Here is a 24,600-nt window from a genome sequence, read left to right on the forward strand (position 1 = left end):
AAAAGAGGGTCATCCGGCTAGAGAGCTGATTTCCAAACATAATGTATGAAGCTGCTGGGGAAAAGATCAAAGCTGAATCTTCGGGTCAATTTACACATACTGCTAAAACAGAGTTGGCAGCGTACCTCACTGAGCCCACTGTTCCATAAAGAGAAGATCTGATGGAAATATGATGCTATGAGGCCAGCACATACTGCAAATCTGCTGTTTGTGTTTCCCTGAGTTCTGAGAGGCAGTACTGAATAGGCAATGTCTGATCATTGCCAACAAAAGTTGCCTGGCTACAGGGGCGCTGGAACAATTTGTATAGTGGGGATGCTGAGAGCTATTGAACCAAACTGTAAACCCTGTATATGATGGAAACCACTTCAAGCCCAGGGGTGCGGCAGTACCCCCAGCACCTACGCTTGGCTAATCTGTTTGTACTTGCTTTGTAAGTAATGACTAGTATTTCTAATTCACAAGATTTTTTTTCAGATTTCCACTGCTCACTTTCTGCGGTGTTAGCTAGATGTGTAGTGTGATGGGGCAAGGCCAGATGGCTACAGTAAAGTACTGAGAAACAGGTATGTTAGCCCCAGGCTAAACAAATCCCTAGTACCCTGGTAACCAAATGGCAGTTGCTCCAGGTTAATCAAGGCACCTGGAGCCAATTAAGATCTTTCTAGAAGGCAGTAGAGATAGCTACTTTAATTAGAACACCTGCAGCCAATCAAGGCAGGCTAATCAGGGCACCTGGGTTTAAAAAGGAGCTCACTCCAGTCAGGCAGGGAGGAGCCAGAGGAGAAGGAGCGTGTGTGAGGAGCTGGGAGCAAGAAGGCAAGGAGCTGAGAGTGAGAGAGTGTACTGCTGGAGGACTAAGGAGTACAAGCGTTATCAGACACCAGGAGGAAGGTCCTGTGGTGAGGATAAAGAAGGTGTTTGGAGGAGGCCATGGGGAAGTAGCCCAGGGAGTTGTAGCTGTCATGCAGCTGTTACAGGAGGCACTATAGACAGCTGCGATCCACAGGGCCCTGGGCTGGAACCCGGAGTAGAGGGCGGGCCTGGGTTCCCCCCAAAACTCCCAACTCCTGATCAGACACAGGAGGAGCTGACCCAGACTGTGGGTTCCACAAGAGGGGAAGATCACTGAGGTGAACAAATCCGCCAATAAGCACAGGACCCACCAGGGTAGAGGAGAAACTTTGTCACAGTAGTCATATAGGAAACTTAAGTGATCTGCTGATACTTTTAAAACTAAGCAATATTTCTGTTTGAATTTGCTCAAACTGCACTATTTCTTGCAGTAAGGGATGTACTGATGAAGCTAACGAATATAAGTTGAATTTAATTTTTTTGTACTAAAAATTAACTGTTATACAAATTGTGTAATATCTTACTACTTGGATTTATAGTTGGCACCCAGCAAAACATTCTGTTAAGTATTTATTTAATATTTGGCAATTACAAAACATGGATTTGTTACCTCCTTGGGGTATTTTTAGAATGAATTTTTAAATATCACAAGTTGCTTCTTACCTCAAGTGTTTTTGGTCCTCCATTTACCAGTAAACAAAGCACAGGGATTTCAATGCTGCCTGTTCCTGTGAAATGAGAAAATGTTTAAATTCATAAAGAGATGTTATGTTGCTGCCATCTTCTGGAAAGTATTGTGCCATCATATGATCCATGGGCTGAAACAAGAGCAATGGACCCTGAGAACACAGGCAATAGGATGGTTGACAGCAAAGGCTGTGAAAAGCACTATGATCCAGTGGTTACTGCATTAACCTGGGGGTTGGGATCAGGCTTCAATTCCTTGCTCTGCCACAGACTTCCTGTATAACTTAGGAAATCTGTTCATGTCTTTGTGTACCTGTCTGTAAAACAAGAATAAGAGCCCTGCCCACCTCACAGGCATGATGTGAGGATAAATACACTAATGACTGTGCGGTGCTTAGATACTATTGTGATGGGGCCACCTAAGTACCTCAGATGGATGGCAAGGCCTTGGGAGAGCCAGTATTTGGAATGCTAGGTTAAATACAATTAGAACACACACAGCAAATAGATTCTAACTATTGTTCACTTGTCCTGACTTAAAAAGCTGTCAGTGTCCTAGAAAAACAAGATGGTGGTAGCTGTTCATCTATTTCCAATAGGATCACGAATGCTTCATATGGAATTAGGGTGATCCTCTCTGCTTGATCCATACCCTCCGAGCTGAAGGGAGCTCTATGTAGGTGGACTCCTCACTACATCTATACACATGCTTAACATTATAGATACATAGCTGTTTTTTGGTTTTGCTTTTTAAAAATATGTGCTTCTAACTTTCATATAAAACTGTTTATAGTGGGAAAAATTTTGAGAAGTGGTATTGTTGGTAAAAACATTTAATTTTTAACAAAAGTTTTTTTCATTGAAAAATTTAAATTTTGACCATCTCTCCGGATGTGGAACCATCACATGGGACAACTCGCAAGTTAATCACGTCAGTACATGTGTTTGCAGGATCTGGGACTAAACTATGCAGGAAAATGTGAAGACAGAATTCAGGAAAAGGGAGGATAAATGGGAAAGTGATATGAATGAGAGGTCTATGTGATTCTGTTAAGGACAGATGACGCAGAAATGTATGGTTAATTCTGGCTCAGATCTTTCTTAACATTCTGTTAGGTTGCTTCATATCAGCCTACAGTGAGATGCAACTTTGCCTAATGTGATGACCAGTAATAGTAAAACTCTATATGATGCAACAACTTTGACAATTTAAAAGAAATGTTTGCAGCTATGCATTTTTAACCATTTTCATGGGAGCATGCAAAAAATCATCCTTCAAAGTTTCCCAACAGCTGCTGCATTTATTTCTAAAGATCACACTACTGCAGTTTATACTGTATAATCTACCAAATGCATTTCAAATGGTCCTGCAAGTATGTCTAAAAATAGTGGATCCCACCCAAAAACCCAACCCCTGTAGAGTCAAGTGATGAATGCACCAAATAGCAAGGAGAAGAGGACAATTTGGGTCAAGTGATTTTTTTTTTAAACATCTTATTTATTTATCATCTTTATTATTAGGTTGCCTGAAGTAATGTATAAATCACCAGTTCCCACTCCATGAGATATCCCAGAATAACCAGTGCAGGTGGTGACAGAACTAACGCAGAACTCAGCGGAAGCATGAAGATAACATATAGTGGGGTCAGTTGTGACTTTGTCTTGTACTGCATGACATGTTTTTGTTGCTTTTTGCTGACTATAATTTCATTTTAAAGGCAAATATCAAAGAGTCCTGTGGCACCTTATAGACTAACAGAAGTATTGAAGCATGAGCTTTCGTGGGTGAATACCCACTTGAAGTATTCACCCACGAAAGCTTATGCTCCAATACTTCTGTTAGTCTGTAAGGTGCCACAGGACTCTTTGTCACTTTTTACAGATCCAGACTAACATGGCTACCCCTCTGATACTAGTCTGGCAAAGTGACTCTGGCTTAGTTTACAAGTAAAAAGAGGTTATTTCTAAATGCCAGCCCTGCAAACTCAGCCTGAGATTTGAGTCAAACCAGGTTCTTTCCTATACGAATGTCATCACCTTAACAAACATTCTTTACGCTCATTTGCTTTCTCTCTTAGTCCACACAGCTGCACTGGGGGCAGAATTTGGCCTGCAATTGGAGCTTAGTTAACAATTCTGCTGATGAGTGATAAGAGACATGATCCAGCTCACTTTCTGCTAGCTACGTTAGCTCTGCAGATATAGAAGCAAGAGGAAGTGAAAATGCTTTCCACTATGAGTAAAATTCCCCCTGTGCGGATGGTTGGTATAAGGCCTATGTAACACTTAAGTCCCATTTTAAACAGGGCTTAAGTAGTTTTAGGTGTGCATAGACCTTGCACTGTCTGTACAGGGTTGAATTTCTCTCTCAAATAAATGGACACGACTGAGCATTTCAGCAAGCCCCTTGTTCTGTGATGGATGTGATGTCTCCTGAAGTGGGAGCCAGCAATCCATGAGTTGGGGGAGATCTAAAACGAAAGTGCAGTATGCTGAATGCTCCTCTCTTATAGATGTTATTTGGGGGCACTTCATCTACATTTATTTTCAGTTTTTTAAAGCTACTTGCCTGCCAGCTTTGAGCATTGAATTAGGATAGCCTTGCGCTTAAGGAGCTAGACTGGGATGCAGGAGTTCAGTTTCCAGCTCTGAGTCTTGACTTTTTGGCCCAATTTCCCAACAATTAAAAGTGGATAATAATACTTCCTTTATGTCTTGTCTATTTAGACTGTAAACTCCTAGGGGCAGGGACTGTCTCTTACTGTATGTATGTATGGTGCTTGGCACAAAGGGGCCTGATTTCAGCTGGAGGTTCTAAGTGTTACTAGAGTATAAATATTGTGATAACTTTTTATTGATTAAACAGGGTACCAATTGTTTGACTACACTTGTGGTTCATTCCTAAAATAATGTTCAAGAGACCAAATAACTATACAATACATTTGTCTAAGTTTGAAGTCAAAGCAGTACAACATGAAAAGGAGACAGAGGTCCCCACCTTCCAAGAGCCAATCCTTACCTCCCAGCATGGTCACCTTAGACAGGAGGTGTGTGTCACAGATATGCATTTCAGCTAGTATCTGTAGTATGATTTTTAGAATTACAAAATTATTTGCACTTCACTAAAAGCCAACCCACCAGTTTGTAACGTTCCTCAACTTGTTTTTGTTCTGTACTTTTCTTATCTCTGTTTTGGATACTACATTCCAAACCAGTTGCCCATGAAGATACCTATAGTAGGACATAGAATTCTGACAGATTTTGATTTGCTAATGCCAAAGCTGACTTAGCTTTACAAAGAGTTATGGGATACTTAGCATGAATGAACAAATGTAAGCATAATATCCTTCAAATATAAAACTTTGCTAATATTTAATGCATATTGATATGGTGTGTAATCTGTATAATATATACGTATTGGCTAACGACTTGATTAATTTCTTTTGCATCTACCTACCTCCATAACCAGTGCGCTGTTCTGAAATGTGTTTCTCCAAGGTGAGCCGTAGTTTAGTAGTCCCATCTGGATTTATCTGATCCACCAAAATAAAATGGGAGTGATTGTTGTCAAGGGAGTACAGTGGCCCTTGGCCATTATCATCTGACTTGTAGCATACAAGGTTTTCGTTCTAGAAAAGAGAGAGGTTAATCTCCATAATTTTTTTCTATTTTTCTGATTTTAGTGGTTTTGCACTATGTCATAGAAGAAAATAAATATTCCGACACTTCTAATAAAGTCTCTTCTAAAAGTTGGGAGGAAGAGACTGGCATCTTTGTAAAAGACACCAGAATGGGCAGTGCTAGAAAATGAAGTCTTCTGAGTCTCCCTTTTGGATTCTGCAAAATATACTGACACCAAACATCTTGTTTGTGACTTGAGCATCAGTTCAGAACTCTTGGCAATATGTTTTTCTGATCTTAGACAAATGACAAAGGCCACAGACCCTGATGACTGGGGAATAGAGCCTAAAGAGTTCCTAAAGCTCATGTAAATGGGGGTATTTCCATAGACTTCCATTGCATTAGGTCTGTTTTTACACCAGTAGTTAATTTCAGGCACTATATGTACATACTAATTCAAACTGTGAAGCATTACTTTGTTGGCAAGACTATGCATAGTCTAATCGATCAGTTCTCAACCTGGGAGTTGCACTCTCTGGGGAGTGGGTCATAGAAAGTGTGTGTGTTTGGGGAGGGTGTAACCCTTCTTTTTTCTTCCTCTTCCCCTCTCCCATGACCAGATGGGTGGGATGTCCTGAAACTTTTTTTTTCTACTGCAACATGGAGTCACTGCCCAGAAAAGGTTGAGAACCACTGTCTAGGCACAAAAGCTTTATATACATCTATATAATTTGCCCCGTTCTGGCAATAAATCCCTTCCTCCTAGCGCCCATCTGCTATTATATGTGTGTATTGTCAGCAGCAGCTCAAACTAGGATTGCCCACCTCTCTTGTCTTCTCTCATCATGATCCTTTAATTTAGCTCCCATTGCAGTAGGATGGTTTTCAATAAATAAACAAACACACTCCTCTTCCCTTTCCCCTTCCTCTACCTCCCCACTGACACTTAACACTGGGCTCTAGCAAAATACAGCCAATTCGTCTGCTCAGTCATTTTGCTTGTGTGTTACTTTCCTCTTCCCCTCCCTCCTGCTGTCTTTTTGTTCTGTATGGGGTAGGGATGTGTCATTGTACATGCCTGGACAGTTCTGTGCACAGCAGTGGTACCATATAAATAATTGACTGGGCCTGATGATCAAGAGCAAATTTCAGTAGCCGAGGGCCAAATCCTAAACCCAGGGACCCTCTGCAACCCCAAGCCCTCTACCGACACAGTTTGGCCAGGGGTCACAAAGAACTGAGGTGTAATCCTGAGGGCGGAAATCAATCCCAGGGCATGACCCAGATCCTTCTCATTCTCTGGAGCCAAGGATGAGGCACTGAGTATAGCACTGAGCAGATCTGTGGCACTGACTGATAAATAAAAATATGCAGAGTTAGCCCCAGGATCAAGGATCTGCAACTGGCTCTTTAGGCCATCTTCTGTGTATACACACAGTGTAAATTTAGGTTTCAGAATGGTAGCCGTGTTAGTCTGTATCAGCAAAAACAACATGGAGTCCTTGTGGCACCTCACAGACCAAAAAATTTATTTGGGCTTAAACTTTCATGGGCTAAAACCTGCTTCGTCAGATGCATAGAGTGGAAAATACGGTAGGTAGGTATAAATATACAGCATATGAAAAGATGGGAGTTGCCTTATCAAGTGGGAAGTCAGTGCTAATGAGCCAATTCAATTAAGGTGGAAGTGGGCTATTCTCAACAGTTGACAAGAAGGGAGGAAAAATTACTGTTGTAGTGCTAATGAGTTCAATGTAATCAAGGTGGCCAATTTTCAAACAGTTGACAAGAAGGTGTGAGTATCAGCGGGGGGGGGGGGGGGGAATTAGTTTTTGTAGTGACTAATTTTATAGTGACTGTAGAATGTAGAAAAATATTAGTGGTATCCTATTAATATATAAAGAAGTTCTTCCTCCAAGCTCTTCTTAAGTCAGCACTTTTCTCCTGGGCTCTGTACTAATCAAATGTATAATACCGACACCTGCTGGATATTTGCAGCATTGCTTGTTAAGCGGGGGAGATGTCTATGGAGTGCATGCACATGGTGCAAAATCATTATGATCCTAATATAATTTCAGATCTTTCCTGTTCATTCTCATTTTGCTCCTTGACGTTGTCATCTAGAGCAGCTTAACTGTTTTGCTGCCTACCATTAGTAATTATTTTTGGAGAGGCAGTTCATATTTAAATGATTCCGTACTATAAGTGTTATGAGAAAAATACCTTCACTTTGTCCAGAATCTCTCCATGCTGAATTTTTCCCAGTGAAGTTATTCCTATTGCAATCACTCTTACTCTGGCTGAAGTACTAGCCAGTGTATGATCTTGGACTGCTTGCCCTATATGCCTCGTTATTCCAACACGTAGAGCACTAGTAAAGATCCAGGCACCTGAAATTAATTCAATAAAAACATTATGGAGTTAGTTGCTTTACCATTTGGCATATAAATACCTCTAACTATGTGTTTGTCCAGGCTGGCTCTAGATATTCTTGGGGCATCTGAGAAGTCAATCTTTGATGCCTCAAGCGGATATCAATAATTTGTGTCATTACATATAGAATTACAGTCAGTACTAAACAGAACACTTTTATTAAAGAAAGCAATGACAAATGATAGGCACAAACAAACATGTTTCACACATCTTGAGTTCCAGCTTTGTCATCTTGGTTTAACAGGGACCATAATTCCATCTGGGATGTTCGATGGAGCACGAAGAATCATCTAGAGGCAGAATGATATTACTGGAAGTAAAGATATGACAGTCTGCATATCTGGGGCACTACTACTTCTTGGGAGAAGGGGTGGAGGGTGGGAACTGGGGAGGTGGCATCTTGCAATTGGGATGGAGGACTAAATTGGCAGGACTGATCATGGGATGTTGGAAATGGCTGGTAGATGAGATGCTGCGTTAGGGTTTTTCCATTTAGCTCTATAAGAAAGTATCTGACACTCTCTTCTCCTTTCTCTCTGGTATACTGTCCTCAAAAGAACAGGGCTCTGTTTATTCTTCATGTGCCTAGGGCAAGCCACGGTGGTTACCAGACCCAAATGCTGTAGTGACAACCACACCACTTGAGGTCATCCTCGCTAAATGATTTAGCATATTCTGCAAACTGTGTCAGTAGACAAAAAGTAAAGTAAAATAAAAATAAGTCCTTAGCACTGTCCGCTTGTAGGTATTGAGATGACTTGCAGCATAGGAAGTGCACAGTAAGTGTAAACAGCAGCTGCAATGATCTCAATAACTATTTCTGTTTATGATACTTCTGACACTACCTTAGTACTTGGCTTTTTTTAGTAATGAAAAGCAAAACGGCACTGTGACCATTTTTTTTTTCCAGAACCAGCAAAGCAATATGAACAGAGTATATACTATATTGAGCACTAAAGTATGCTTTAAGCACTTTATAAACTTCAAAATGCAGTTATGCTCATAGGGCAAAGAAAAAATGGCTTCTTAACTGACAGATGAACCAGTGAACTAGATTTTCTTCTGGTTTCCGCATCACTTAACAAAATTGTCAACTCAGTTCCAATAAAAAATTCTCTATGAATGGTGAGGATGTGATGCCCACAATAGGTCAGTTTGACTTTCAGATGCCAGTTAAAAGACACAAAAACACACACTTTTAATCATAAGGTGAAAAGATTCAGGTGGTATTTTTCAGAAGTTCTCTCTTGTCTCAACTCTGTTCCCAATGCAGTCAAGACTGACTTCAATGGGAGTGTAGTTAGGCCAATGCTGAGTGCTTTTGAAAATCCTGCCACTAATAGGAAGCTTGGGAGAGAAAACTGATATGGATCCCACTGTGACATCTTTTTCCCCATCACCTTTTAGAGTATAACTGCACTTCAAATGTTTGTCAGTTGCAAGAACCACGCCTGGAGTAATCTGAATGAAATAGTAAATAATTGAGATACAAGTTACTGCAGTTTGACTATCATTAATACATATCTTAATACAGGTGTAGGCCACCATCCAGCAAAGCCCTTAAGCATGTATTTAATTGTTATGCATATGGGCAGTTCCACTGAAATTAATCATGAAAGATTGGCAAATGCTGGATGGGGACTTTTTAGGGTGGAGGTAGTAGAAATTATGTTCCCGATTTTGGAAGTTGAACCAACCAGTGCTTTCTGTGGCCTTTACAAGTCCTTTTCTTAAGGTGTCCCGTAACCAAGATTTCATTTGGAAGTTTTCTTCTTCTCCAACTAAAGAGACAACCAAGTTGGGAGCAGGTAGGTTCCATTTGTTGATCATAATATCAAATATAACTCCAGGATGGATGGCACATGGAACTTTAACAAACTGTAATAAACAAAAGCAGTACAGTATAACCCCTATCTTTACAAATTAATTGGTAAAATTGTACCTTTCAAAACTACAGCAAATACAGAGCATAAGTTGCAGTGTAGTACACTGCATTGCTTTACTCTTCCCTCATACCACTGTAAAGTGATTTCTAATGCATTGGAGGCATCAGAACATGAAGAGATGTTGACTTGTTCTTCATCAAGATCATTTTTATGTGATTTCCCTTTCTCTCCACCCTCTGTCCTCCCATTAGTGGAAATGGTTTGTATGCAGTACCTGGTCATTAGCAAGATTGGTGTTCATCAAATTATGGTTTTACTGTAGAGAATGGGTCAGAGATGTTATATATATATAATTGGAACAGATAGGAAAAATCCTTCACCATAACAGTAAAATACTGTACTAATAGACCTTAATATTCAAAAAGAAGGAGTTTGTCTCCAAGAAGAGTGAGACTTGGCATGTCAGGTCAAGGTGGTGTAGGACATAAAACTTTTTGTGGACAGGAAGCCTGTGCTGGGGTGTACAAACCCCACGCTGGCAGTGACAGAGTTTAAGGGGAGCATGACAACCCAATTAGCCCAATCTGTGTCACCTGCAGGGGAGACGGGTCATTAAGGACTAGACCCAGCTGGGGAGAACCAGACTGGGTGTTTCCTGTAAATGTAGGGCAAGAGAGAGGTGACCCCGGAGAGAGGTAGTTGGGAGTTTATGCTCTCTGGGAAAGGAACCACAGAGGGGTCTGCAGGAAGGAGTTTGTATCCTGGGACTCTCCCTAAAGGGAGAAGGCAATTGAGGAGAAGGAGACTTCAGAAGCAGGCCTGAGAGAGGAGAGTCTCCAGGAGAGAGGTCTTGAGGGTCAGCAGCTTGAGAGGACCCAGGTGTCAAGGGAGAAAGCCCTGTGAGGTGGTGCTCTGTAACAGAGGAAGGAAGAACTCTGCAGAGACTAGGAGAGCGGGAAAGAGACTGCAGAGAATTGCATCTGGGAAGGGCAGAAGAAATTTTGTTCCCTTGAGTTTAGACACCTTGTGTCATAGAGTAACAGTAACATTGGCCCTTTAAGGGTACATCTACACAGTGATTAAACACCCGTGGATGGCCTGGGTCACCTGGGTTGGGCTCAGGTAGCAGGGCTGTAAAACTGCAGTATAAATGTTTAGGATCAGACTGGTGCCTGAGCTCTAGGACCCTGTGAGGGGAGAGGGCCCCAGAGTCCAGGTTCCAGCCTGAGCCCAAATGTCTTCACAATGATTTTATTATTATTATTTATTATTATTTTTAGCCCTGCAGCCCAATCATCGTGAGTCCAGACCTGCTGACCCAGGCCAGCTGCAGCTGGGCCCCGGGTCTTTTATTCGAGTGTAGATGTACCCTTAGAGGGAAGAGGCCAATGTGCCTATGACTGGTCAATTTAGGCTTGAGAGGGCACCTGGCCCTAGAGGGAAGGAGACCTGGAGAGTCAGAGCCTGAGAAGAGTCAATGCAGGAGGTGGTGTGGTGAGAACTGCCTCAGACTCGGAGACAGGAAACAGCAAGGAAGAGCTGGCAGGAGCTTCTTGGGAGAGAGCTTCAGGAGATCCAGTAGAGAAAGCTGAGCTCCTATGGAACCTATAACAGGAGTGTTGGAGAGAACTGACACAAGCTGGGGACCCCGATGAGTAGAAGGCTTGGGCAGTGACCCAAAGAGGATCTGGCTTGGTCAGAAGAGCTGAACCCAGAAGCAAGAAAGCTGTTGTGGGTGCTCCTGGGCAGGGATAGGACTCACAGGCAGGCATGTCTGGAGGAGTAAAACGTTGCAGAAGTGGAGAGCCCTCTGGATGAAGAAGTGAGTGAAAGGCAGCAAGAAATGGATCACTCTCAGATAGGGATGTCTGGAGAGTGTGGCCCTATATCGGGGGTAAATGGGAACAAAGTGCTGCTGCTATTGACTTTTGGGTGGGTGCTGTGAAGGTGATCTTCCTGGAGAGAGGAATGGGAAAATCTCCCTCTATCTTTGTATGTTTGTTACAGAAATTGGAGAATGGTTTGACTTACAAGATTTTAGGGTATTACTGCACTGGTGTATGTGAATAAATGTATGTCCAGGGGTAGGCTTTGTATGGGACACTGAAGGACTATGCCCCTCTTATGGATGAAAGAGAGTAAAAATTGAGGCAGGTGCCTCTGCCGGAAGCTGGTGGGTGTCCCAGGCAGGGCTTGACCTATCACACTCTGGAGGATGTGGTTCTTTTTCTGTGACCTGGTCAAAAGGCTATGTCACTGCCCAGACCACTGAAGTCTGGAGGGGATAGTGAAGCAGAGAGACTGCAATGCTGAGTCTTGCCATGAGGAAGCACTTCAGGACAGTGAGTCTGACAGACCCAAACATTAGGACTGATCCTGCAGACCTTGCTGAGGCAGTTCTGCCTTAGGAATTGCCATATCAGATCAACAGGTGGGCAGCAATCACCATAGTCCCTGAACACATCAAAATCGTAAGTGTATTTATCCTCACCACACCCCTTTGAGATAGGGAAGTACTATTATCCCCATTTTATAGATGTGGAACTGAGTCTGAGAGACTAAGTGATGCCCAAAGTCACAAGTTTTAGCTTAATACTCTTTCTGGCACTGACCAGTACAAAATATATCAGAAGAAGGTGCAGAAGACCCTGTGGTGGACAAGTATGGAAAAACCTTCCAGTAGAAGAGAATGTCTGCCCAACCTCCATCACCCAGTTTTTGACTTTTTTGTAAGGAAAAGGTTTAATATTCCTTTTAAAAAAATAAATCTTGGATGTTATCCATATAAATATCTAGTTATGTCTTTTTTAATCCTGTTAAGTTCTGATGCATTATTGAGTTCTTTTTCAATGTCTTTGTCCTCCTCAACTGCTGTCTTGACTCCTGTGGAGTCCAGTGGGCTTAACCATTTTGTCACAGACTTCTTGTTTCTGCACTATCTGAATTATTTCTTGTCTGTTTTTATGTCTTTGACTATTTGCTCTTCAAATACTCTCTTAGCCTTCCTAATTTTCATGACCTGCTTTAGTTTATGCTCTCTTCCCACTGGCTTCACTTGTGCTGGATTTCTACTTTCTGTGGATACCTGTTTGACTCAGATAATCTGTTGATAATTCAGTGATCCAGAGTTCAGTGACAAGCAAAGATTTCTTTGCTGATGTATTTACTAAATACGATGCATGGTTTTCATCATTGGATTGGCATTAAAAGTCTAAAACAGATCAGTGATGTCAATAGGATCAGCCAGAGGAAATAAACCAAAGTGCCTCAGCTCTTAAAATATCTACCAGAAGAGTATAGTACATACAAGTCTTCTAGACCATTGCTGTAGACTAGAGCTAAGTACTGCAACCACATATCCCCATTGTACTAAGCTTTCCCAGCCCACCATTCAACTGTGGACATACTTTGATATATGATTATGATCTAATTTCCTAGGGCTATTCATGAGTGTGGTGTCTTACTTCTAAAGCCCATTACTATAGAATGAACAGTGACTTAATGTTTATATATGACACTTTAAATCACATGCTGTTTTGTTTCCAACAAGGCTTGCTTTTATTATATACTATAAAAGATATTGGTTGTTGTTTTTTTTTTAAATAAGGATGGGTACAAATTACAGAACAACAGAAACAAAAGAAAAAGTGTTAAAACCACCTATTTATACATATTGCCTCCAACAAAATAGGCTTCTACAAGGAAGCCTTAGACTGTTTTAAAAAATCTGCTGAACAGTAACCTGTATAACTCTCAACATGCATACCACTCACACACGCCACTGTGTGATCTTATCAATAACACCCTTTATCACTGCCTCCATGAATCCGATGCTTCCTCCTGTTTTTATCTTACTTTTGTTGTAAGGTCTTCTGGGTGCAGACTCCAAGAGGGACTCCAGCCCCTACATGCATTCTAATGGTGTATTAGGATGGTAAAGAAGCCCACAAGGGGCCAGGGAGAATTCCCCAGGGATAAACTTTGTATTGGACCACCTGTCCCTGTCTTGTGCTGGCCTGTTGGCATACTGTTGGGTGCTGGGGATAGAACCAGGGATGGGGAAACAAATTAAACCACTGTGTCTGGTCTGGTAATGCTGTGGAGGCTGCTATAACTGAGAGCAGCTCCTAGGGCTGCCTACGTAACATCAGGGACTGTTTTGGTCCTGCAGCAGCCTACAGTCTAAAAGGCACAGTTTCCTACCTGCAAGTCTCCCTGGGCTGTGCCTTCCATAGGGATGCAGCATAGAGTTTGATCATTCGTTTTCATTTATTTTGTACTGCACGTTTTTAGTGAAATATGCATAGGCCAAGATTTTAAAAGTGCCTTGTGATTTTGGGAACCTGTTCTTTTTTTGGATACCCAACTTGAAACATTGTAAAGCTGCCTGATTTTTCAAAGCATGGGTGCTCAGTCCTTTCTGAAAATCAGGCCCCTTAAAAGTTGTAGCAATTTTTTAATCACTAATCCTGTTGGGTTTTTTTTTAAACGTGGCTGCTAGTAACCATTTTATAAGTATATTTGTTGTTGCAGTTTAGATAGGAAATCCCACTGTATTTTTGTATCCTTCCTCCTTTTTCTTTTGCATCTGCCTATTTTGAATGCATGAGTTTGTTACCTTTTGTATGGTCACTAAACCACACACATTGCTGTGGCATCTGAGCACTTTCCAAAGTTAAAAAATAAATAGGTGACTGACATAGGTGAGGTTTTCACCTTCTCTGTGTTGTATACTGGGTAATAAGTGACACTAGAGTCTTGAAGGTGTCATTTGGCTGAATATGATTGCGAATGCAAATGCATACGCATATCCCTTAGCAAAGTGGCTCTCAGCCTTTCCAGACTACTGTATCCCTTTCAGGAGTCTGATTTGTCTTGGTTACCCCCAAGTTTCACCTCCCTTAAAACCTACTTGCTTACAAAATCAGACACAAAAATACAAAGTCACAGCACACTGTTACTGAAAAATTGCTGACTTTCTCATTTTTACCACATAATTGTAAAATAAATCAATTGGAATATAAATATTGTACTTACATATCAGTGTATAGTCTATAGAGCAGTACAAACAAGTCATTGTCCATATGAAATGTTAGTTTGTATGACTTCACTAGTGCTTTTTACATAGCATGTTGTAAAACTAGGTAAATAGCTAGGTGAGTTGATGTACCCCCTGGAAGGCCTCTGCGTACCCCTGGTTGAGAACCACTGCCCCAGAGGCAGGGGTGTCCAGTGGTTGGAATGCAGGGCTGGGAGCCTGGGATGCCTGAGTCCTCTTCCTACCTTTGTCACTGATTCACCTTGCCATTACTTTGCACTTTACACATTTTGGGCCAGATCCTCAGCTAGTGTAAATCAGTATAGCTTCATTAGGTCAAAGTAGCTATGCTGACTTACACCAGCTAAGGATCTGCTCAGAATCCCATGCCTTCATCAGCACAACCCTTGGTGAGTGGCTAAGAGGAGTTCTGGAGTCTCAGTGACTGTGGAGCACTTGTCTTGGGAGAGTTTTTTACTTGGTAGCATCCAAGAGTGAGATTATGGATATGGGATGGATAGAAGGTAACAGAAACTTCTTCTGGAAGTACAGAGGGAAGAAGTCAGGGTAGAATTTTAATAAATAGGCAAAGGATACATTTTTAAAATGTTTTAAAAAGTAGACATTTAAAAAATTGATGGGCAGAAGCTGAAATAGGCAAATGATATGCAAATAGACAAAGCTGGGAAGGGTAAAATAAACTAAAAAAGTGTAAATGGTTCAAAGCCATCCAGTTGTGCATGATGCTTATTTATGTAACCAAGTGATCTTATAACTGTCAGCCCCCACCCCTTCCTCCATTCTTCTTGTTTGTTGCATTTGTGTGTCTTATTTTAAATTAGATTGTAAGCTCTCTGGGGCAAGTACCATGACTTCACATGGGCTTGTACAGCACACAGCACTGATACTCCAATCCTGTTTTTGAAACTTTGCATGCTAGTGTAATACAAATTAACTAATCTGACAATAGAAATAGAAGTCAAGAACCTGAAGTTCCTTAATGGGAGAAGTATCATACCTTCCCACGTTTTTTTCCGGAAGCCATGAAGTCAATTTCTCCTGTACAGTATGGCAATTCCCTTCTGAGTGCTTCTTCTTTGTCATTACTGCAAAGTTTGGCTTCGGTGTCTTCCATTGGAACAGTGGTGTGGTAATTAGTGCAGACGGATTCTCTGAAATAATGGAGCACTTAAAGATGAGAGTTTAAAAATATTCAGGTTAGATTGGGAAAGTCACAAAATTTGCCAAAGTTAATAAATAACAATTACTCTTCATTTGGAGTGTTCATCTGTATTCCCCTATTTTACCCTTTATCACAGGAGTAGTCAATTTATTTTTTTGTTGAGGTCCAAATTTCTTGGTCAAGATTCAGACCGGAGAATATAATTAAAAATTAATAACAATTATAATAAGTAAATAAAAAGATTTTGGGGTCAGTTCAAAAGCATCTGGCTGTCTGGATTTGGCCCGTGGTCCGCCTATTGACTACCCCTGCTTTAGCATTTTGTCTGAATATTAATATGTTATAGTAGTAGCATAACATTATATTACAGACAAGACGGGAGTCCCATTTACTAAGTGTGTGAGGGCTTTCTCCTATTGTGCACATATACAGCAGAGTTTAGGATCAAAGAAGACGAGACAAAGGAAGTACTATAATACTCCTCTGGCAGATAGGGAGCCAAGGCACAAAGATTTGACATGAGTTGCCCAAGGTCACATGGGAAATCTACGGCAGAGCCAGGAATTGAACCAAGGTCTCTCAAGCTGAAAAGAGGGGCCTTGGCATGAAACAACAGTTGTGCTCATGGCAGCAACTAGTGATGTTTGTGTTGCAACTTCTTGGTGTTGTCATCCCATTGTGCTACCCAGATGCTGTGTTGTGTAGCAACCCAAAATAACAAAGTTGATGCTTTTGTACTGGCATGAAGCTGTTTGGGGGGAGGTTCAGCCCCAGTTGTTCATGGGAATGACTTACTGATTGCATGTGTCTCATTTTCAGTGTGAGACTTGAATGCTCTGTAGCTGTCGGGCACAACATAAAAGTCTCACGCTCCCATCCGTACGTGGATGTAGCTATGCATTTGCAGAAGAGGGAAGCCCACCAAGACAGAATGCTCCCAATTTTGCAGAAACTCACCTGTAACTAAAATCCATGAGAAGTTCCTCTTGCGTTAACCTGTGTGAATCTAGTGGAACTGTGCTATGTGTTGGGGTTTAAACCAGCAATTTAGTCAGTGAAATCTGTTTGTCATGTGTCTGTTACTCTCCCACAGACTGGCTAAAGATGCTACGGTTGAAAAAAGCAAAACCACCTTACACCTGTATGAAAATTCATAGAATCATAGACGATCAGGGTTGGAAGGGACCTCAGCAGGTCATCTAGTCCAACCCCCTGCTCAAAGCAGGACCAATCCCCAACTAAACCATCCCAGCCAGGGCTTTGTCAAGGCTGACCTTAAAAACCTCTAAGGAACGAGATTCCATCACCTCCCTAGACAACCCATTCCAGTGCTTCACCACCCTCCTAGTGAAAGTTTTTCCTGATTATCCAACCTAAACCTCCCACACTGCAATTTGAGACCATTACTCCTTGTTCTGTCATCTGGTACCACTGAGAACAGTCTAGATCCATCCTCTTTGGAACTCCTTTTTGGGCAGTTGAAAAAGCAGCTATCAAATCCCCCTCATTCTTCTCTTCTGCAGATGAAACAATCCCAATTCCTTCAGCCTCTCCTCATAAGTCATGTGCTCCAGCCCCCTAATCACTTTTGTTGCCCTCTGCTGGACTCCTTCCAATTTTTCCACATCCTTCTTGTAGCATGGGGCCCAAAACTGGACACAGTATTCCAGATGAGGCATCACCAATGTCAAATAGAGGGGAATGATCACGTCCCTTGATCTGCTGGCAATGCACCTACTTATATAGCCCAAAATGCCATTAGCCTTCTTGGCAACAAGGGCACACTGTTGATTCATATCCAGTTTCTCGTCCGCTATAACCCCTAGTTCTTTTTCTGCAGAACTGCTGCCTAGCCATTTGGTCCCTAGTCTGTAGCAGGGCATGGGATTCGTCTATCCTAAGTGCAGGACTCTGCACTTGTCCTTGTTGAACCTCATCAGATTTCTTTTGGCGCAATCCTCTAATTTTTCTAAGTCCCTTTGTATCCTATCTCTACCCTCAGGAGTATCTACCACTCCTCCCAGTTTAGTGTCATCTGCAAACTTGCTGCGGGTGCTGTCCACGCCATCCTCAAGATCAGTGTTTCCCAAACTTGGGACGCTGCTTCTGTAGGGAAAGCCTCTGGCAGGCTGGGCCAGGCCAGGCCAGTTTGTTTACCTGCCACGTCCGCAGGTTCAGCCAATCATGGTTCCCACTGGCCGTGGTTTGCTGCTCCAGGCCAACGGGAGTTGCAGGAAGGCCATTGGCCTGGAGCAGCAAACCGCGACCAGTGGGAGCCATGAGTGGCCAAACCTGCGGATGCCGCAGGTAAACAAACTGGCCCAGCCCGCTAGGGGCTTTCCCTGCAGAAGTGGCATCCCAAGTTTTGGAAACACTGCTCTAGATCATTAATGAAGATATTGAACAAAACCGGCCCCAGGACCGACACTTGGGGCAGTTCGCTTGATATCAGCTGCCAACTAGATATGGAGCCATTGATCACTACCCGTTGAGCCCGACGATCTAGCCAGCTTTCTATCCACCTTATAGTCCATTCATCCAGCCCATACTTCTTTAACTTGCCATCAAGAATACTGTGGGAGATCGTATCAAAAGCTTTGCTAAAATCATCCACTGCTTTCCCCTCATCCACAGAGCCAGTTATTTCCTCATAGAAGGCAATCAGGTTAGTCAGGCATGACTTGCCCTTGGTGAATCCATGCTGACTGTTCCTGATCACTTTCCTCTCCTCTAAGTGCTTCAGAATTGATTCCTTGAGGACCTGCTACCTGATTTTTCCAGGGACTGAGGTGAGGCTGACTGGCCTGTAGTTCCCCGGATCCTCCTCCTTCCCTTTTTTAAAGATGGGCACTACAGTAGCCTTTTTCCAGTCATCCGGGACCTCCCCTGATCACCATGACTTTTCAAAGATAACGGCCAATGGCTCTGCAATCACTTCAGCCAACTCCTTTAGCACCCTTGGATGCAGCTTATCCGGCCCTATGGACTTGTGCTCGTCCAACTTTTCTAAATGGACTTGTGCTCGTCCCCTTCTTTCTCCACAGAGGGCTGGTCCCATGCTGTGCTGCCCAGTTCAGTAGTCTGGGAATTCACCTTGTTCATGAAGACAGAGGCAAAAAAAGCGTTGAGTACATTAGCTTTTTCCACATCCTCTGTCACTAGGTTTCCTCCCTAATCCAGTAATGGGCCCACACTTTCCTTGACTTTCTTCTTGTTATTAACATACCTGAAGAAAACCTTCTTGTTACTCTTAACATCTCTTTGTATATTTTATGTTTTATCTACTATGTTTTATGGTGGTGTAGTAAGACTCCTGCTTGGGCTCATCTTGAAGTCAAACTTGACCAAAGTTTGGGGATATTTCGATCTGGAAGGTTGGTTTGGGCCTTAGAGATGAGCCTGCGTCACAAATTTCAGGTCTGGAACCGGTTCCAAATTTATCCAAAGTCTGGGCATGTTCTAGCCAGATTTTGTTTTCAGGACAAAGATTCTCAGATGGTGAAAGATATACTTTTTGGGTATCCATTGATTAACCCTATTAACAATCTCAGGTTATATACAGAAGTTTCTCTTTGGCATTTGGATAGTTATTTTTACAGATACAATCCCCTAGACTGACACTAATCGTGTGACCCTACATCTGACCTGCTCTTCTGGAGACTAGATAGGCAACAGTGGGGCAATAATAAAGCACCTTCATGCAGTGATCAAGACATGGGGGCTTCAGTCGCTGGCCTGGTTTGTGATAATACTGGAGCCAATGTTAGTAATAACCAGTACAGCTGCCCAGCAGATAGGGTTGTGATCCAGGAAGAAATGCCTGCATTATACAAAGCAGGAAAGGTGGTTCTGACAGCAGAGTGGCAAAACATCAACCCTGAAATTGAACACAATTCAGGATGGCATCCATGCAAGCACCTCCTACAGTCATATATAGAGTTGGCAACAAGGTTAGATGAGACATTGAGCTATTCTGGTATGGAATTTCTTAGTTTCCTGTACATTTTGTCCAGGTGACATTGCAGATCATTCCAACAGATGGCACTGCATTTCTTAGTAAGAACTGATTCTAATTCCAGTGTTTGTTTATTCCCCTTGGATCTATTCTCTAATCACCAGGAATAAAGAGTTGGACTCTTAATATGCTTGCACTTAAATGCTGATTCTCTTGCATGTCTGGCCTAGCACAGTGACAAGCAGTAACTAATGAAACTAGTAAACGTTGCTTTTGTATGTAATTCTTTTTGGAGGGGATATTCATAGATTCTAAGGCCAGAAAGGACCATTGTGATCATCTAGACAGACCTCCTATATAACAGAGGCCATAGAACTTTGTAAGTTGTAACGGGCGCTCTCTGCATTCAGCAAAAACATGAAACAAACTCCATGAAAATAGCGTGACTCGTTTGCCATAAAGATCATATCCAAACAATTTGCAGATATTTGCCTTCAAACGCAAATGCCAAACGCTGGTTTTGTGCCACTGCTGTTTTGCATTTGTTGTTCCAGGCAGCTATGGAATGGAATCCAAGTGATTCACAGTACAATACAAACATCCTAGCATCCAGATCACTTGCCTCCATTTTCAAAATGGAGATAGGTATATTTCAGTGTAAGCCCATCAGAAGCTAAAGGTTTTCTTCACTTTCCCTAAAGTTTTCTAAACTAGTACAGATTATCTTTATTTTACCGCTTCCACTGTCATGATCAGCTATCACTGTGCTGAGCTAGAACACAACATTGTTCTTTTAAGGGCCTGCTTTTTATTTGAAACTATGTACTGCAATGGGACTGTAGCAGGTATTGAACATAGAGCAGCACATGACTTACATTTTCCCCTAGGTATTTAATATGGTAGGCAGCAATGAAGAGGATAAACAGAAAATAAATTCTATTATTTCCTCTTGGATTAGTTGGTGTTTGTTCTTTACAAAACAAACCTTGCATTGACAATGTATTGACTAATGATCTATTACAATTAATTGTAATTTCATTTGCCTCCTCTTGTTCTTGGATCTTCTTGAAATGCTTCCCTTTGAAGTCAGTGGAAAGACTGTCGTTGGTTTCAATAGGCATCAAATCCAGCCCTAAAACTGCACTGGACTCCAAGTGCATCATGTTACCACTGTTGGGCCAGATCTTCACGTGGTATAAGTCAGTATATTCCATAGAAGTCAGCTGAGCTTTGTTGATTTACATCAATTGAGTATGTGGTCCATTGTTTGATTGTAAGGATCCAGGAAAAGTATTAATCAGAAAAGGCAGATAGTGGCTAATGGGAGATTAGCCCATGTACTGATGGGGAAAATTAAAAACATCTCCTTCCAAGAAGGAGAGAGGAATATGCCACAAGCAGAACTGATTGAAAAACCTAGGGGGAAATATTTTGCCTTTTTTTCCCTCTAAAATTTTAATGAATATTTTTCATTGTAAAATCAAACTTTCAGAAAATTTCAATGAACTCTAATTCTGAGCTTTTCCACTCTCTGTGAGGCCAACAGATGCCCATACCTAAACAAAAATAACTGGTTTTAAAAGGTAAGCAGTGGGGGGGGGGGGAGGGCGTGAAATGAGACTTTCTCACCAACCTCTGTGTGCGTGTTTAAAAACCAACCAAGCCCAAACACAATGTATTTGACAGCCTTACTTTAAGTATGGACCAGGTCTAGCTAAATACATCTTTTTATAACTTTACTGTCTATATAAAAGATAGGTATTATTAATATTATTGGGTCGGATTCTGACCTGGATGCTTCCATTGTCTTTAATTTCCAATGTCCATGGAAAGAATGTGACTAATTATACTGTAACCGAAACACAATAACCCAGAAAACTTTTTCAAACTAGCCTAGCAAGTTAATACAGTTTAAAAAAAAAATACAGTTGTCAGTGCCACCTACACATAAATCAACATCATTTATACCTGGTGATGGCCTAAGCGTGAATGATTCACTGTATGATCCAGTCTCATGAGTCACTATTTCTGTGAAGTAGTCTTTTAAAGTATTTAAAGCATGCTGCCAGGACTGAGCCATTATAAGATTGGGGCCTGTAATACCATGGCCTAATACTATAGCACAATTTGTTACCACCCAGTCCTGAACCAAGATTTAAATTGTGTTGAGGGCTTCCATATTGTGACTGGTCCCTACCACAGCTGACACTGAAGCTCAGACAGGACCCAAACTGTCTTGGTCCAAGAAAACTGTTGGCTGGAACCATGTTTCTGAATGGCACCAATGGCTGGCATAGACAAGGCCCAGCCATGTTATGGAATAATTTACAACATCAGGTGATACCATAAGTACTACCAGCACACCCAGCATACCTCAGCTATAGCACACTTTTAGGTGTCATTATAATGTATTTGTGTGTAGGCAGGGCCAGATTGTTCTATAATGGTATATACAATCATATAATAGTTTAAGCTAGCTGGATTTATTTGTAGAACCCAGGCTGTCACAGGGTTGTGTAAGCCATTTCTTAATATGGGTTAAGACAGTGCCCATTTATGCCCTGATTCAGCACAGCACAGCCCTTATGCATATGCTTGTTGAACTAAGGCCTAAATCCAGGTGGAAAGGCATCCTGTTCCCACATGGAAAAGGGGTAGGAAGTGGGGAGTATTCAAATGCACTTTCCATTCCTGTTATAGAATCAGAGAAATATAGAGATGGAAGACATCTCAAGAGGTCATCCAGTCCATTGCCCTGTGCTGAGGCAGGATTAAGTATATCTAGACCATCCCTGACAAGTATTTGTATAACCTGTTCTTAAAAACCTCCAAGGACAAAGATGATATAACCTTCCTAGGTAACATGTTCCAGTGCTTAACTATCCTTATAATTAGAAGCCTAATATCCAACCTAAATCTCCATTGCTTCATACTAAGCTTATTATTTCCTGTCTTACCTTAGGTGAACATGGAAAACAACTGATCACCTTTTTCGTACTTGAAGACTATTACTCTGTTCCCCCTCCGGTCATCTTCTCTCTAGACTAATTACGCCCAATTTCTTCTACCTTTCCTCAGAGCCCATGTTTTCTAAACCTCTTATTTTTGTTGCTCTTCTCTGGATTCTCCGCAATTTAACATCTTTCTTGAAGTGTAGTGTCCAAAACTGGACAGAGTACTCCAGCTGAGGCCTCACCAGTTCTGAGTAGAGTGGAACAATTAGCTCCCATGTCTTACATGTGACATTCATGTTAACACATCCCAGGATGACATTTGCCACCTTGGCAACAGCATCATACTGTTGACTCACCATTCAGTTTGTGATCCGCTATAACCCCCAGATCCTTTTCAGCAGGACTATTGCCTGGCCTGTTGTTCCCCATTTTATATATGTCCACTTCCTGCAGAACGTGCTCCATGCAAGGTGAGGTGGGGAGTCAGGATCCTTCCCCTGCTGGCATCATTGGGATTCCCTAGGCATCAGATTGCAATAGCTTTCCCAGAAATCCTGCTCCATACTGGGGATCCCCCTCTGAAAAGGGCCCTAGGAGTAGGGGGTCCTAGATAAAACAGCTCCATTGGAGCCACAGCAACAGAGAGTTGGCAGTTGGGGAGGGGTGTGGATCCTGGGACTCCAGAGCTGGTGCATAGGCTTGGGCCTGAATGTAGATGGTTCTGACCTCCTGTAAATCCAGTGGGATTTGGGGGTCAATCCAGGTTCATTTTATAAAGAGAATGCCCTGCCCCTTTAAAGGAACAATGTGTGTGAGGAAGTCTATGATGGGGATGCCTACAAAGATTCATTTTTGTAGGTTTTACTACAGGAGTGAACGACGTAGCCCAGGGTTGGGTTATCTCCATGCTAGGATTTAAGCATGAATTGGAGTCATTTGAGCATGAACCATTTTTATACATGGTCCTAGGTAACTTTCGGCTTGTCTACATGAACATGTAGTTTGTGATAAGTTAGCATATGAATCTACCCCACCCTAGCCTGCCTCAGACCAACTCTCTGTGTGGAACCTGCTGACGAGCACTAACAGTTCTTTAGTGCACGTTGATCTCATTCTGTTTTAAAGTGGGGGTAGATCAATGTGCACTAAAGAATGGTCAGGAGTCTCCAGCAGGGGCCACATGGACAACTATTGCTGCCAGATTTACACCCAAGCTTACCACACACTAAATGTTCATGGAAACAAATCTTTAGTCTGAACTTTAATGAAGATGGAGTCAGCCAGGCAACTAGTCACAACAAGGCCTGCAGATGTCACCTGGAGAGCTGTATCCTTTTTATTATACAGTCTTTGCCCTTTGTGTTTATTAGCGGCCCACAAGGGAATTGTCTGGAGTTGTTTGACTGAAAGAGTGAGACTGTGTTGGTCATTAGTTCAGTGTCTAATTGTAGCATTAACTCCTCCTATATACCAGGGCACTGAGTGAGAGCATAGGATACTGCTCTCACCTGCAGCCCCACTCTGACTCAGTCACTGTTAGATTCCCCGCCCTTTTCAGAAGCAGAGTTAATTGGGCATGTAAGCGTGTACAAATACCTTAGACCCAATCCTGTTGCAGTGAAGTTAATGGAAGATTTGCCATGACTTCAATGAGAGCAGGAACTATCCCATCAGTTTTATTTGGCTCATAGTTTCATTGGATCATAGCTTTTAATTAACAGCTTTCCACACAATGAGAAGGGATAGATAAGTAAGCCATGTCCCCATTGGTTTAGGTCAGAGTTCAGCAACCTTTCAGAAGTGCTGTGCCGAGTCTTCATTTATTCACTCTAATTTAAGGTTTCACGTGCCAGTAATACATTTTAATGTTTGTTTTTTAGAAGGTGTCTTTCTATAATATATAACTAAACTATTGTTGTATGTAAAGTAAATAAGGTTTTAAAAATGTTTAAGAAGCTTCATTTAAAATTAAATTAAATGGAGAGCCC

General features: G+C 41.9%; 1 protein-coding gene across 1 annotated transcript in view; it reads right to left on the reverse strand.

Moving 5' to 3' along the window:
- TRPM5 (transient receptor potential cation channel subfamily M member 5) overlaps nucleotides 1–20,821 on the reverse strand; it is a 60,008-nt gene extending 39,187 nt beyond the window's left edge. Inside the window, exons 1-6 of the mRNA XM_075065839.1 lie at nucleotides 20,644–20,821; nucleotides 15,539–15,708; nucleotides 9,294–9,474; nucleotides 7,387–7,553; nucleotides 5,000–5,171; nucleotides 1,519–1,583 (exon numbers count right to left, since the gene is read on the reverse strand). Of these exons, the coding sequence (XP_074921940.1) occupies nucleotides 1,519–1,583; nucleotides 5,000–5,171; nucleotides 7,387–7,553; nucleotides 9,294–9,474; nucleotides 15,539–15,708; nucleotides 20,644–20,821 (933 nt within the window). The remainder of the gene's footprint in view (nucleotides 1–1,518; nucleotides 1,584–4,999; nucleotides 5,172–7,386; nucleotides 7,554–9,293; nucleotides 9,475–15,538; nucleotides 15,709–20,643) is intronic.
- Between the last annotated feature and the right edge of the window lie 3,779 nt (nucleotides 20,822–24,600).

Source organism: Chelonoidis abingdonii, chromosome 4 (assembly GCF_003597395.2).
Source record: "Chelonoidis abingdonii isolate Lonesome George chromosome 4, CheloAbing_2.0, whole genome shotgun sequence".
NCBI lineage: Eukaryota > Metazoa > Chordata > Testudines > Testudinidae > Chelonoidis > Chelonoidis abingdonii.